The 16443-nt window shown below is 37.5% G+C and overlaps 1 protein-coding gene across 1 annotated transcript; it reads right to left on the bottom strand.

The window, feature by feature from the left end:
- Window positions 1-294: 294 nt before the first annotated feature.
- LOC109066997 (transportin-3) lies at window positions 295-11738 on the bottom strand. Its single transcript, XM_042739682.1, has 23 exons — window positions 11302-11738; window positions 9077-9277; window positions 8762-8835; window positions 8321-8477; window positions 7609-7752; window positions 7345-7520; window positions 6631-6769; window positions 6384-6530; window positions 6133-6240; window positions 5889-5980; window positions 5310-5449; window positions 5018-5209; window positions 4772-4863; window positions 4612-4688; window positions 3738-3798; window positions 3515-3655; window positions 3298-3414; window positions 3066-3160; window positions 2794-2950; window positions 2538-2705; window positions 2017-2129; window positions 1364-1456; window positions 295-602 (listed from the first exon to the last, which is right to left on the bottom strand). The coding sequence occupies exons 1-22, from the start codon at window positions 11419-11421 to the stop codon at window positions 1396-1398; spliced, it is 2772 nt and encodes a 923-aa protein (XP_042595616.1). The 5' UTR covers window positions 11422-11738; the 3' UTR covers window positions 295-602; window positions 1364-1395.
- Window positions 11739-16443: the final 4705 nt, after the last annotated feature.

Genomic DNA, 16443 nt, shown 5'->3' with positions numbered 1-16443 from the left:
GGCGCAGGCTGCGACGATCTTTAATTTGGTAGTCGTTTTTATGGCACTGGCAGCAAAGCCATATCTCTAAACACACGTCCATGAAAATAAATCTCCATTTGTTTTTAAAAACGTACAAGTCTCTCTTTTTTTTAATGATGCATTATGATTTGCAACCAGGCACATCCTTATTTGTCGTTGGTTTTTGATCCACCCCCAGAAATCCGACCGATGCAGAAGTTCATCCATGTTTTGATATAGGTGTGTGTGTGTGTGTGTGAGTGCGTGTGTGTGTGTATTTCAGTGTCCATTTGATGGCCCCCCTCCCACAAGACGACGGTGTCCCTTCCGAAATATCCCCCCCTTCTCTCGGTACGGCTGACATCAGTGTGCTCATAGAGGTAAAGGGGAGGGATGGGGCTGCAGTCTTGACACCCACAAGGCAAACTGCTTTTCCTGAAACCCTGCCACTCCAAAGCTCCAATTCAATTGGTCGGCTTTCCCATGGTGCCAAGTCCCACAAATCCTTCATGCAAGAGTTCCCTTTAGTTTCTCAACAGTGGTCATCATGGTCAACTCCCTTTGCCACTTCCTCCAAATGTTAGCAAAACAAAAAATCTGACCTGGAGAGGACAAGAGAGAACATTTTACAATGCTGAATTTATTCAGAAATCTTTATATTATTCCAACATGTTTGACCAATGAATTTATGACTTCTCCAGTCATTTGTGACTTAAAGGTTTTTGACGATGACAACTTAATCTGCTTGTGACTTGATAAAATTAAAGTTTTCGCAAAGCCTGATTGCGTACCGGTAAATAGTGTTTGGGGGAAAAAGTTTAGATTTGATAAACAAAAAATTAAAAATCTCTTGTAAACCGTTTCTTTGTATAATGCTTTTTCTTATCAGAAGCAGAAATTATATATATATAAAAAAAAAAATAATAATATTAAAAAACATTTTATTTTAATTTTTACTATATTAAAATATTGTAATACAATATTTAAATAATAATGTTTAACATAGTTCCATTTAAAATAAAGAACACCAAAAAAAGTTTAATTTAAAAATATTAAATATAAGAGAAAGCAAAAAATACAATAAATAAATTTAGATTTTATGCATTACATTAAGTAAACATTTAAAAATAAAATCTTTAACATTAATAATTTAATAAACCTATTATATTTAAGAACAGTATAAGACAAATATAAAAGTTTAAAAATGTATTAAAACAAATAAGAAAAAAAGCAAGAATTAAATTTTAAATCAACTGATCTGATCATCTGAATTAAAATTATTACATTGTTAAATAAATGTCATTTATTGAGGATTAATTATGCACAATAACGAGAAATTTAGAGTTCAATATGCTTCTGTCACCTGGTCTTGCAGCATCAGCAGGTAAAAGACAGCTATCGGTACAGCCTTGTAAACTCTCTTATCGCCCAACAAACCTGTTTACATTCCTCTGCACTGAGGTGACAGATTAATAAATAGATGGAGAAAAAGAGAGAACAAATTAGCATCACTTTTCATCAAACTAATAAACAATGAGCTGGTCTGTTATTACTAATCACAGGTCAATTTCCAAACACGCCGAGAGCATGGGCGAGCAACACAATGGCACTGCATCCATCCGTCTGGCGTGGTTTGGACTTTCCATGCAACGCTGTGACTCATTCTGCATTGTCAGAATATGCATTAGACACCACGCTGGGAGGCTCCCCATTCCTCAGGTCAAGACTTGCCAAAGTATGAGATACTTCACCCTCTTGGACAACTGGTTATGGGAACTTGTTAATGCATGCCGTAATGAGCTAACCACGAGGAGAACCGAACTTGCACCAACTTGCAATACCCCAAAAGACAAATGTTGCCTGTAATCTACACTGATAAACACTATATTACTTTTTATTACAGACAAAAGCTCTTTTAATTAAGGAACAGGCAAATTTCTTCAGAAGTGTAATGAAATAATTAAATTGTCTTAATGCAGTTGATGTTCACGGCCTTCTTTGAAGGCACAAACTCACCTTGTGACCTGCTTATGGAAGTCAGTGAGCTGCTTGTGTGTGACGGTTACAGCGCCTCCTGCTGTTTCTTTTGGAAGACCCTTCAGTGCGGTTTCCAGCCAGCGGCAAAATGTCTAGAAATTCAAAATGAAATATCTGCGTTAAACTTATACTTAGCCTCTAACTCAAACACTGGCGAGTGAAATCTAACAATTTATTAGCCAATGGCTAACGATAGACATTATTTAGTCACCGAGCATGGAAATTTAGTCACATATGCGAGTGATTTACTCACATTTTAAAGGGTTGTTAGTATAAATGATTAAAATTGTTTACAGTTCAAGTGAACAGAGACAACGTGATTAATATTCATTAAGCCAAAAGCTGTATAAATATAAGCTGATTTGGTGGAGTCTGGGAAATAAAACAAAATACTAGCCAATGGTGATTCTGTTGCTGAGATATTTGAAATGTGTAAAGGTTAATCTGTATTTAAGGGACATTTAAAAAGTGTTGTGTGTTCAAAAAGAGTAAAAACATACCGGCCGATCAAAGACCATTATCTCCCAGAGTACCTCTGCTACATCAGGCAGGGTGTAAGGTGGCAGACAGAAGCAGCAGGTGTTGATCAGCTGAGTCACTAGCTGCTGCCCGTGCTGCTCCATCACCTGACCAATCAGACCCTTTCGCGCCTCAAAGTCATCCTCGTGCTGAAAGACAAGAAAATCAGTTATATGCAATGAAAATGTATATACAGGGTCTTTCGACTGGTTTAGTTTGATCGACGGTGCTGCGTACATCATTGGTGACCCCGGTGTGAATAAGGTCTCTGATGAACTTCATGACGCTGCAGTTGGCATCTCGGTGGTCCAGAGTGGTAGAAGCGATGGCACACTGGATGATGTGGACGATAATACTGCTGTTCAGCAATGTGACCGGACTGCGCTGGACAAACCTGAAATAATGAGAGGAAATAGCTTATCTTTAATTTATTGTTGTGTGGCAAGTCACTTCTTTTGAACATGTTTTATCATATCAGATAGCTTGTTTTTCTAACATAGAACTGATACCTTGTGGCGAGTCTGAAAAGATCGTCCACTGTGTCGGGGTGATTGCGCAGTCCATTAGGCTGCTCTAACAGCTGGAAGGTCGGCATACACAGAGCCTGCAAGAGGGAAAAATGCAGCTACTGATTTATTACACTTAGTTCATAATCATCATCATCATCATCATCAATCTTAACTCAATGCAGCACAAGATTCTAATTAAATAACTTTGTAAGGGGGTCAATGACAAATCTACCTGTAGCATATCCAACAGGCCTTGTCTGCATCCTTCCTCCATGCCGTACTCATCCACTAGAATGCTGCCCAGGTACAGGAAACAGGAGTGAGGGTACACCTGGTACACACTCACCATCTGAAACACAAATACATTTTTGAGATCTACACTGACTGTTTTATTTCAGAAACACACACTCAGATCAGTGGATGTGCATTGTTAAGGCAAAAAGACAAACCTGAGTAACAAGTGGCTGTAACAGGCAAGCTGAGCCTTTGCCTACACAACGCACTGCAAATCTCAGGCAGCGGCAGCAGCGCTCCACTATCCGGTTATCATTCTGGTGGGCATTTAACGTCTCTGACATCACCGGCCAGATCTACAACAAAGAACGGTGATGATTAGAAAGAAACACATTTACAGACAAAGCACTGTGTCATTCAACACACAGCTAAACATACCTCTTGAATGACTGTCTGGCAGGGGTGTGTCTGTCCATTCTCTACTATGGGGTTTGTGTGTCTAATAGAGAAAGATTGCAACCCTTTAAGAACATTTTTTAAAAATGGCATGAACTGAAACAGTGCACATTTAACTTCTTTAATGTGACATTTTTGTGAAATGAAGACTTAATGAGTGGAATTCAATTTTATCCAACAGGATTTAACTGGATTGTGAAATACTATATACAACTTTAGAAAAATGCTGCAGTTATTAATTAATGCTATTTAAAGACTTTTTTTTAACAATAACATGCAGAGATAAACTGTGAATTTACGAGCAAGACAATATGGTGTAGAATTCAGATGAAATGTTATTTAATATCTTTTGTTATCTATACTTAGTTATTATTTTCACAAACATTTTAAAACTTTAAAAAGTTTTGCAAAACTATAAAACCAATAATCTGCAAGGAGGACAAATTGTACACTCGATTTTAACATTTTCTTTAACCACTATGCCAACTTCTATGGCTTTGACTTCTATTTTCACGGCAAAATCCAGATTAAAATAATTGTAAAAAAAAAATAATAATAAATGAAAACAAAAATAATACATGATCAAACAAATAAATAATAAAAAAACTAATAAAACAAAAATAAATTACCAAGCAAAATAAATACATAAAAAAAATAAAAATCGATAAATTATCAAACTATTATTTAACTACTAAATTATTATTAAACTAATAAAACCTTCAGAAATTACTTTAAAATCCTTTCCAAGAGTGTCAGTTTAAAAAACTAAAAATTAAAAACCAGAAATATTTACAATCCAATAAAATGTTTCACAATATTGCTCTTAAAGTGCAAAGGTGTTGATGTTGAGTCTCACCTGAAGATTACAGCCAGTCTGTCCAGCCACACAGTGGGGTCTGATGACTTCCCACTACTGGAGTCCTGAGCCAGCAGCTGGACACAAAGACAACACATTACTTTATTGAGTTAACCACCGACATTGAGAAATACAGACCACACAGTAAGAAGTATCTAACCTTCCTCAGTGCCATGACCTGAACCGCACACAGATCGTTCAGACACTCCGCGATCTTCTCCAGGGGGAGGCGGGCCAACACCAACGCTGTACCTGAGACAAACCAATCACACCACTTAAACAAAACCAGCCATACAACAAAGGCATGACTAAGATCAACAGAAAAGTGTTGACTGCTATATATAAATAAATAAATAAACTTATTTATTAAACAAAAAAACTAATTTAACATGAATCCCCACCACACCTTTCAGTAAGCCAACCGCAGCCTCCGTTGACAGTGCAAATGAGTCGAGCAAGCGGGCGATGTTCAGCAGGCCCTGGAAGTGCTGCGCCATGTGATCTCGACACACCGAGCAGATGTTGTGAATGGCTTTAGCTGCCACAGAGGCCAACGGCTTCTCCCGCAAACCCTTCATCAGGAAATTCAAAACAGGATCTACCAACCCAATACAGACATCATGAATACACACAAAGAAATAAAACACCTTGTGAGTATAGATCGTGTATTATGTAATAAACCAGATTGTGACAGTCACCTAACATGCAAGGGTTCCGGTCGATCACTTCACTCATCTCACCAACCAGCTCGATGCTGGTGTAACGAACAGCAAGATGGACCGTCTCGGGAAGCAACACTATCTGCTCCAGCACCTCTGTCAGTGTGGGATTATTCTCACTAGGAGCCAGCAGAGAGAGAGGGAGACAATTTACAGTTACAAACAAAAAGCTATATGTGCTACAGAATCAATACAATGAACAATATCCAAAAGAATCAGAGACAAATCAGATAAGAATCAAATCGAGAGCTTGTGAATCAGAATCTAAATAAATCTGAAATTCTGCACCAATATCCAGAGCTATACAAAATGTCATTCCAATAAATAACTACATAAAATTCTGCAGTTTACAAATGATAACAGTATCATTAAACATTACAAAAAAGTAACCTTCTAAGTCTCAAAATACAGGACAATAAGATAATGAAATGTATATATTCTGCAACAGTATACATAACTCAAAGTTTGCACTACCCCAGCCACAGGTGTGAATTTGATTGGTGAAAGTAAGAGTCTTGAATACGAAGCGGTTTAGTCATGACTGAAAGTGATACTTACGGATCGATACTCTTAGCAATGGAAGCCATGATGAACAAAACAGCCTCAGTTACTTCCCATGGGGGGTTTCCCTCCTTCAGAGTCGAATACAGCTGATGAGAGGACACAGAGTATTTATAATAAGATTGGTAAGGTTGAATATTCCCTTTCGTTTCTCAGTAAATCGCTCTAAATTTTAAAATCACTTTGGGGGGGTTTTCCTCAAATCACTTTCAGTTCATGTTTCTATTAGTGTAAATTCTACCTGTGAGAAACACTCCATGGAGCCGACTAGGAAAATGACATCTTTCACAAGATCAGACACTCTCATCCTGAACTCGCCGAAATCATCTGTGTCCTCCGGGACTCCTTCCTGTACAGGAAACACAAAATAAGAGATGAAGACAAACAAATCATGAAGCTTATTCAATTTTGTTGCACAAAAGCAATGAGTACTGGAAAGAAGTGGCTTGTATTGGATATGGGAGAAAGATACGGGAAGGGAAGGACGCTCACATGATCTGGGTCGAGCTGGCAGTGGCGGGCGAGACTGTGCAGTAGTCTCTGTATGTACGGCTTGAACACTCTGTGGATCGCCGGATCATTCATTTTATAAAGATGTTCTCCCAGACGGTACCAGAAGTTGAACGAGATCTCAACCACCTGAAAGAGGACAAAGGTTCCCAATAGACAGTTAAGAGGATGCTTAAAAATCTCATAGTCACTTATCATTATGTGTGAATATGTCAGCTTTCACTCTCACCTCATACTGGGGATGTCCAGCACAAATAAGCAGTAACTCTAGGATGCGTAGATCTCCCATGCCCTGGCCAGGAGTCCTTACTGTCATCTCCAAAAACGTCTCACACAATTCCGTAAAGATCCGGCAATAATTTAGCACCCTGTGATGGAAAAGCAAGAAAAGGGAACAAAAAAACACAATTCCGTAAAGATCCGGCAATTCACTCACTCGGTCCCAAAACCTAAAGAGCAACCTGACAGAGTATGAATATGCTGCCTTTTAAATTACCTTCTTTTGGCCAAATTATAAGGATTAGTGAGGTTTCTTTCAATAGGAATGCAAGCCCATGTAAAAAAAAAAAAATCCATCATGGTGGAAACAGCAAAGGAAATGAGATCAGTTGTGAGAAGAGTCTCTCATTTATAGTATTGAGCAATTTGGTCTTTCACTGTATCAAAATCTTAACTCTGCTGAAATCAGTTGAGTATTGCACAATTTGAGGTTTTATCTTTGAAGCATGCTTACATCAAACTCAACAGAAATTCTCCTGTTTACTTAGCATGACTAGTGCTATTTGTTTTAGCTACCCATGTAGACTATTCCAAATGCCACTTATATGCTCCCATGAGACTTAAGATGCTGTCTTATGGCATCTGACTGGGTATCAGAACAGAGCTGTTTTGTTTGAGGCTTGCATGACCTGCATACATTGATCACAAATGATGCCGCACGTACTTATCGAGGTCCTCTCGGGCTACGGCCATGTGGTAGGCTGTTTCTAGAGAGAGGACTCCCTGGAAGAGCTGCATGGCCAGAGACATGTGTACAGCCACATTCTCAATCGCGTACAGTGCTGAGCACACGCAGTCTGATGCCGCCTCATGCAGGTTTGTGGACGTCTCATCCCTCTGCTGTAAGGAAGAGTGGGAAAAAAAGATATTTTTAAAGTAAGAGAAAGTGGGAGCTAAGTGAACGCCTGAATGCATTGTCTGATCTTACCAGCACTTGGAAGAGAATCATCAGCAGTTGATTGTTAGCCATGAAGTTGTTGTCCAGCACTCCTAAATTAAACCAGCTCCCCAAACACCGGAACACCTTGATAAGCATCTTCTCATCATGTCCGGACTTCTCCGCACACGTCACCTGATCATGGAAATACAACAACTTTCAAACTCAGAATCATAAACCATTATTTAACTGTTTATGCAGGGCCTAAACCACTAAAATTATTTGCATGGATGGATTGATAGCACAGAAAAAAGAATAAGTAAAAGCAACAGACAATGGCCCCATGGAGGAAGAGATGTGTTTTTATGCCTTGCAAACTTCATGAATTTTGCTGATTTAAATAAGGTAAATCTAGCTGGTTAATAAAGATAATGTCCAAACTCCAAATGCATTAGCTAGAAATAACTAAAATAAAAATAATAATAATTGTAAATATATAAGACTTCCAATTTTTTTAAAATAAACATTTAATGAATTTTTTTATATATTTAAACAATTTACAAATTTACAGATGAAAAATGTAAATATATTTTTAAACAATTTACAGCTAAAATAAAAAAATGCACCAAATTTCCTGCATGGAAATTCATGTCTCTAGCATGCTAAGTCTGGAGTATGTGTCATAACCATTAAACTTTGGACCGACAGGCTAGGCATCTTATCTGATAATAGAAACTGTTGTGCAGATATAACTGTGTTATACCAGAAGAGTGACCACTGTGGTAGAGTAGTAGGCCAGATCCTCAATGATCTCAGACCGACGATTGGCTCCGATCCTTAGAGAGCGGCTATGCACCTCCTCCGGCAGAACGGTGAGTATCTCAATCAGGAACGGCATGGAGGACACATCATTACTGTATCTGGAAGAAGCGTAACAGAGCGTTGGGTAGATTATGAAATTTCAAGGTGAGACCAACTATTTCAATTCTTTTAGAATTATTTCACATGTAATTTTTGAGCTTATGAAGTCACTAAAAATTTTGCATTTTAGGAAATTTTGCTACCAAGCAATCCTGGCTTACTTTCACTATATGTAATAGTCATTTTGGAGTGAGCTATTCCTTCAATATTATTTGTAAACAGGGTCACAGATAAGAAACATATCAATAACATGCAATTGAACAAGTCTGAAGTGGATTCTTACTTTTCTATCAGGGTGTGAACACAGCCTTTCCACGAGGCCATCTGAAGAGCCAGATCTGCGATTGCCAACGCAAGCTGGGAAAAAGAACGACATTAAAACACCAGTGCCACTTTCTTAACCGTTCTCAATCTGTAGCACTGCAGTGTGGTCGGGATGGACAGTCCCTGCAAACACCTCACACTAAATGTCCAAAACACAACCATGAATGCCAGATGTTTCGAGATCATCACCACTGATTTTCATTTTGTTTCAGAACACAAATCATGTCACGTTTAGCAGATATAACCCGAGTTCACACAGACGATGGGACGTTACCTGTGTGACGATGATGGGAGACAGGTCTTTGAGGTTCTGGATGTGAGACAGGAGGGAATCTCTCAGTGCGGTGTGGGTCTCTGGGGGAAGCTCATAGAACGATGTCTGGATCTTCATCTTCATTGTCTGGGCTGCGAAGTAACACGATTCCACGTCCTGCTTCATCTGCAGGAGCTGATCCGAGATCTCCCATGCGTACATCTGTACAGGAGAACAACCTCAATGAGGAAGTGCCAATAACAAAAAACGATTTTCAGATGATCTGCATATTTATCAATTAATAATTTCTATTTTCTGATATTTTTATGTCTCTCTCTCTCTCTCTCTTTCGGTCCTTCAGCTGCTCCCATTAGGGGTCCCTACAGTAAAATTATGGTATGCAAATACATACGTTTACAGACAGGTAGGACAACCTATAGTAGTCCTCGGACCGAGGGATATGATTGGATGAACATTTTATAGCCCTACGCCTTCCACAGATTATAAAAAAAATGCATATAAATACATGTAGGCGAACTTAACTTAGAGATTGCCATCGGGATGGGAAGAGACTTTCAACCAGAATAACAAAACATCTTTGAATCAAATCACCTACCCTGCCTTTAAATAAACTGTAGATGCTCTTCCACATGGATAATCAGCATTATATCAGTCCCCCCACTCTCTAGATATCACTATCAGCTACTGAACATCAAGTTGGACCAGTTGTATTTTGCATATATAAGGAAAAGCAAAACAATAAACACTTCTACATCAGATGCATCACACAAAGACAAATATTGCTAATGCAAATAAATACCAGCATCAGGAACCAGGAACATACTATGTGTAGCCTTCACTACACAACCTGAAAATACAGACTGTTAGGATAGATCTACTTAAGTGTCTTTAGTGTTAAGCCAATGTAATTTAGACTATTGATGTCATAATACTGCAGTGCATTTTAGGGAAAAAGTCCATTCGTATTGAATTTACTGAATTCAGCAGTCTTGTCAAATTATAGGGCAATTTTTAGATTTCAACAGAACAGAAATCAGAAATTAATTTAATACAATACTCACAAACAGACATTTTGACATATATATATCTGTCAAAATATATATATATGACAGACCCCATTGGTAGATCAGTGTGTGGTTTGGAGCAGGGCAGTTAACTTAAAGGGATACTTCACCCAAAAATTACAATTCTGTCATCATTCACTCATCCTCAAGTTGCTGGTACCCACTGACTAATTGTGGTATTTTTCCAAACTATGGAAGTCAATGGCTACCATCAACTGTTTGGTTACCTTCAAATCATCTTCTTTTGTGCTCAGAAGAAAAATTCATACAGGTATTAAACTAGATTTTTGTGAGTAAGAGATAGATTCATATTTGAAATGTGATTTTTTTAATCAAAGGGCTTTAAGTGTCAAATGTGAAGCCATGCAATTCTCACCATTAATATCATAATATTGTGCCACTTAGTTCTGCAAAAAGCAACAAATGCGTTGTTCTTAAGGCCAACAATCTTAACACCTTCCTTATCACTAATCTTACACTTTGCTGAAGCAGAATTAAGTGAAGAACCAATAAAAGGCAGAGGCAACATAAATAGCATTTACTCTGGAGCTACAATTGCAGTGTTGATGTTATAATATCAATATTTAAAAAATATGTCTAATGATGCTCAAAAAAGCTGTACATCCAAATCAGCCAAGTCTGAATTCAACCTACCCTACTGGTATAAACCCAGCTTAAACTAGATGGGTTTTGAAACACGGTATCTGGTTTCTAGCTAGTCTAGAATGGTAAAACACCTTAAACCAGCAAATAATAGCTACTAGTTTGTTTATTCGGTGGACAAGCTGGTTTTTGGAACTTGGTCAAACAGCTAATGCCCAACGAGGAACTAGCTATCATGTTCAAAACAGTCACCAGCTTACTAACAAGGTGGTCTAGATGATAAACCCTATTTTCTGCTAAACTTGCTGCTTAAATCTACCCAAAACTCGATCTGAAGCCATCGAACCACAGCTGAATGGCTTCAGCAATGGATACAAATAAACCCCGACAACAGTCCAAACACATGTGACCACCTCTACTTCCCAACACAGCTGCTGTTTATGGTTCAGAAAGCTTCACTGCGGCCTTAACGGACACTAGTCGCAATGCAGCGCATATTGTAAATGTTTATAAGTGGGCGAGGGTGCTGTGGCGCAGTAGGCCCGCTCATGAACGCACCGATCTCTGCAGCTCTCCCAGCCAGACCGAGGCGCGCTCCTTGCCGGCAGGGTCCGGGTCGTGATACAGCGCCTGCACGGCCTGGTAAACCAGCGGCAGGGTGGGTTTCCCGCCTTCCATAGCTTGCTTCGGTTTCTAGAGGGTGTCGATAAGGGGTAAATAACACGGCTTGCGCTTCTCGGGAGGTTGTAGACGCGCAGGTTGACTGTTTATTGGGCCCTCGCGTTCTCCGATCTGGCCGCCATCTCAAGCAGACACAGAGCGCTCCTGTCAAACAAGTCCGTGTTGAAACCGCGACACAGGAACTAAAATGTGTCCGGACTAGAGCGATTTTATAATAATAACGCGCTAATCGTGCAGTTCTTGGAAATATATCCTCTCCTGAACAGGAACGGACGTGTTTTAACGTTTGTGATTTGAGTATATGACGAGGTATACTTGTTACGTGGATAATTTCATTAGGGACACACCCACTGCTACACACTATTTAAGGGGCACTCTCGCGAAAAGGTGTCGGATTCGGAATCATTAACGCTTCGATTCTTTTAGGATTCAAGATTTTTGTTTGTCACATACACAATTATATATCGCATATATAACCAGCAGTGAAATGTGAGATTCTTTTAGGATTTTCAAGGAGGAAATACTTCAGGGGGAAAGGCACCTATTTAATTCACTGCAATCAGCAGAACAGAAGAGAGAAAAAACTAATTAATTAAATTAAATGCAATGTTTTGAAAAGGTATGTGTACACTTTTTTAGAGTCGGGATAAATGCCGTCTATTAAAAATAATAGATAAATTAGTCCCAAAGTATATATAGCCTAAAAATATTAAACCAAAAAAGTGATATTTATTCAATAAAATGCCACTGATTAGCCTACAATAAAATACATAAACTATATTTTATTTAAACAGTCAGTCAAGTGTCTTAGTCACACATAACATAACACAGTAGAAGATCTGATTCATTTCAAGTCAGATATGGTAAAATATCTTTGACTTGTTAGAATTCAACTGAGTCAGTTTTTATACAGTCTATGGTCAGTGGCCGCCCCGACTGAAGTGTTTTGATTCAATAAAAAGAACCGGTTCAAAAGAGTCATTCGTGAGGGAATCGGACTACACTGGTCGTCCTGAATGTTGATTCACCAAAAGAACTGAATAATAAATGTAATTCATTCGTGTATTTCAGTATTGCTATGCTGTTGTTATTATCTGTATTATATAACTAGTATTTACACTTCATTGATTAAATTTGTTGTTCGACAAACTATGGTTTAATAGCATATTGTATTACGTTATTATTAACCCTACATTTATTAATAGGCTACTTTTACATTTATTTACCTTATGACCTACATTTCTGCTGTACAAGTTGCACATAAGAATCAGTCAATGAACGAATCATAAATGCTGAACACAAATCTGTAGTGATGGGCAAAATGATGAGGCTTTCCTCTGACTGTTCTGGGAAAAGATCCAAAGCTTTCAGAGTGCCGAAAACAGCGCCATCTGGTGGTTAGTCAAAATAAATAAATAAAGCAGCCAAAAGCCTGTAAATGAAGCTGCGTAGGACGAAGCAGCCATCACATATTCCATAAAAAAAAAAAAAAAAAAAAACTAAAATAAAAACCCCACAGTGTGTGTGCGTGTGTTGATTTTCTCTCTCTGATAGATTCATTTACCCATTAAACTGTGGCATTAAATGACAGTACGAATATAAATATGATGTAATAGAATATATGAATTGCATATGGCAAATATTCTATTTTCCTGAAATAATTTGTATTCTTCATATTGCTTGTATGACTGGGTATTTAAAAATGTAATTGCATAAGTCTAAAAACTTCAGATCTGGGGGTTTGAGCATTCCGACACCCACGTAAATGGACAGAAAGTGAGGTTTCGTTTATCTTTGGTCACGTGATTTCTAAGTTAACAACACAAGCCTCGAATCGAAACTTCCTCTGGCACGTCCTCGGTTCAGAAGTAACAACACTACTATCTGTATAGCCTTCTACAAATCTATCTATAATTTATAGAATGACTCTGATCTAATATATATTTAATAAATAAGTAGATTATAATTCATTTTCACTATAAAACATTTATCATATTACTGAATTTACTATTCTGCATATAGGAATACAATTAATATATGTGAAATGGCAAGTAGGAATAGAAATAAACAAAATCACTTTAGCTGATGATGTCTGGAAGAAAAAGTGTTGGTGATATAGCTATTTGTTTTCTCATGTGTAATATGTCTTAAATATAATAAGAAAGAAATTATCATGAGATCTTATTTTGGTTTGCTTGAGTGTCTTTTCCCAGTCTCCCTCTTTCATCTGTTTCTTTTCTTTCTTTTTTTTCCTCACATACACATGCTTCTCTCACACAGACTAAAATAAAAAAATCATCCAAGCAGCAAAATTCCATATAGATGGCTTTAATACACATACATGTATATTTCAGTTTTTAACATCAAAAATCCAATCTATTTTTATTCACACACATTCAATATATTTAAACATATTTGATTCAGTTATCATTTACTGATATGAAGTTGATAAAGGTGCATTATGTAGTTCATCTCTGTTATTCCCAGGATGTCCGTGACCTTCCTGTAACCCAGGTCGTATCATACCCATGCAACTCAGATGCATAGCTTGGTTACAATACAACCCCGGGTCAATAGATGGCTTCTGACTTTCATGAATTAATCGTTCTTTATAAATCTTTAATATCAATAATTTAAAATTTATATATATACAAAATATAAATGCTTTATTATTTTATGTTGTAAAAGTAGCACATTTGAATTAATCATGGGAGTAGTGCATTTTAATTTATTAAGTTGTTTGAGGGACGTGCAATGTTATTTAAACTCATAAATTAATTGCCAAACATGCCAGTTATTAATACTATTAACATATTTCTTAGTGTGTGTTCAAATTAAAGACCTACAAAATATTTCTCCCAGAGAGTTCAAATTAAAGACCTACAAACAATCAATTAAACGGAACTGCAAATACAAAGCGAAAAGAGGCTTTTAAAACAGGTTATGTTAAGTTAAAACGCATTGTCATTGTTTGGCCCTAAAAAAACTAGCCGAAACCAAAAGTTTAGGAGGGGAACTGATTCTCCAAGAGAAATGCTAAAATGAGGTGTATATGAAGAGCAGCTAGTACTGGAAATACAAATGTACTGGATTTACAGTTTAACACTCTTTATCTCTCTCCAGATTATCAAAATTGACCCACAATCTATGTTTTAGCTAACAAGATAAACTGCCAGTTTGGATTTAATCCCTCTGTGTCATCAATGTGGTTTGTGTAAATCTTTATGTAAATCTTGTTTCCAGATTATAGCTCATCCTTGTGCCTGGGGACCTTAATAAGAGTTTGCCTTTCTCCTGCTTATACTGCTGCTCATGAAATGGAACCCAGGAATTAACAACGCTGTTTGGCCCTAAAAAACTAGGCCAATTGTTTAGGTTTACTGTAAGTTAAATGCTATCCAATGACAGCAGCTAGCAGAAATACAATAATCTCTTTATTCAGCTCAAATCAGTTCAAAATGTACTCAATTCTGGTCAGTTATGAAACAAATTTGACTTCTCTCCTGAAGACAATAGCTCAATTCAGTTCAAGTTTAATACCAGTTCAAGGCTGCTCATTGACTCCACCAGGACATCGTGCAAGAATAAGGACACTATCAGCGCAAACATGAATGTGTGAACCTTTCAGTTTGGGAACCTAGCCCCAAGTGGGCTTTCTACCTGCAGGCAGCTTTCATGGGCTTTGTATTTTTCGTGGGTGTGCCTTTGAATGCCATTGTCCTTTTCGTTACAATGAAGTACAAGAAACTCCGACAGCATCTCAATTACATTCTGGTGAATATCTCCCTATAGCAGGCTTCATTTCTGACACTTTCTCCACAAGCCGAGTATTCACCTCCGCTCTTAAAGGTTATTACTTCCTCGGTCATACATTGTGTCCGATGGAATTGGCTATGTGATCAACTGCGGGTAAGATGGAGAGTCAACAAACTTTGAATGTCATAGACGTGACTCTCTTAAAAAATAAGTTTTTTATGGCATCTGTGGTTCCATGAGGAATGTTTGACATCCACGGAACATTTCCAAGCCACAAAACATTCTTTTTAGTGTAAAAGGTTCTTTATATTTTTCAAATGTTCTTCACACTAAGAAAAAGTTCAAGAACTGTTCACTGAAAGGTTTTTTGGGGAATCAGAAGATGGTTCTTCTTTTGGCTTGGCTGTGAAAACTGTTACACAAACTGTTGTCAACGTTGGCAATTTTGTCAAATATTTCCTCAAGGATCTCACACTTTCTAGCCAATAAATTTCCTTTTTTTTCATTACTTTTCCGATTGGATACAGATTTTTAAAATGCTTCTTTTTAGCAATCATGTTCACACAGAAACATCTAAATGGTAAAATATATGAAAATTAAGCATAACTAGTGGAATTTATATTTACTTTAGAAATGACCATGATTTTTCCATGAGCTCTTATGATATTAATATGCATTTTCCAATAAGATTTTTTTTTTAAATGAAATATATAATTATTAATTAAATTCAGTATTATTTTCAACTTTAATACATATATAATGTGTGTGTGTGTGTGTGTGTGTGTAATATATATGACTATAGGCTATATGTAATTATATATGAATTTAACTTTCCCAGAAATCACACTTTTAAAATTTGAATATCATATTCATAGAATATGTGTGAATGCTTTATCAGAATAAAAAAATATCTCACAAGCTTGAATTGTTTCAACATTTACCCATAGGTTGCAGCCCAGCAGGCTGAGTTAGCCTCCACCCAAAAGGCAGAGAAGGGAGTGTCCAGAATGGTTATTGTGATGGTTGGCTCTCATATAGTTTGCTATGGCCCTTATGCCATCAGCTCAGAGGTTTCCAGCAAGACCGAAACCTCTTCTGTATCCACAAAAAACTTTTCTGGACCGGTTTTCTTGTTATCTGCCCCCTGATTGTTCAAATCCTGCACCTTTACATCTTGTCAAGGGCCGAGGGAGTCCCTTTGTCCCAAAGATACAGTCCGCTGGATGGCCAAACCGGAGGGCGATATCCTACCATCCTTTCTTT

The sequence above is a fragment of the Cyprinus carpio genome, chromosome A4 (genome assembly GCF_018340385.1).
Source record: "Cyprinus carpio isolate SPL01 chromosome A4, ASM1834038v1, whole genome shotgun sequence".
Taxonomy (NCBI): Eukaryota; Metazoa; Chordata; class Actinopteri; order Cypriniformes; family Cyprinidae; genus Cyprinus; species Cyprinus carpio.
Note: the sequence above shows the minus strand (reverse complement) of the source record. Positions and strands in the feature narration are given on the sequence as shown.

Bases quoted from the DNA above. Each gene is read 5' to 3' on its own strand.
- LOC109066997 (XM_042739682.1), bottom strand. From the start codon at position 11,421: ATGGAAGGCGGGAAACCCACCCTGCCGCTGGTTTACCAGGCCGTGCAG. The intron at 9,278-11,301 runs GTGCGTTCATGA...TCTCCTGTACAG, and splicing joins TGGGAGAGCTGCAGAGATCG to ATGTACGCATGGGAGATCTC. The intron at 1,457-2,016 runs GTGAGTTTGTGC...CTGTCACCTCAG, and splicing joins TTCCATAAGCAGGTCACAAG to TGCAGAGGAATGTAAACAGG.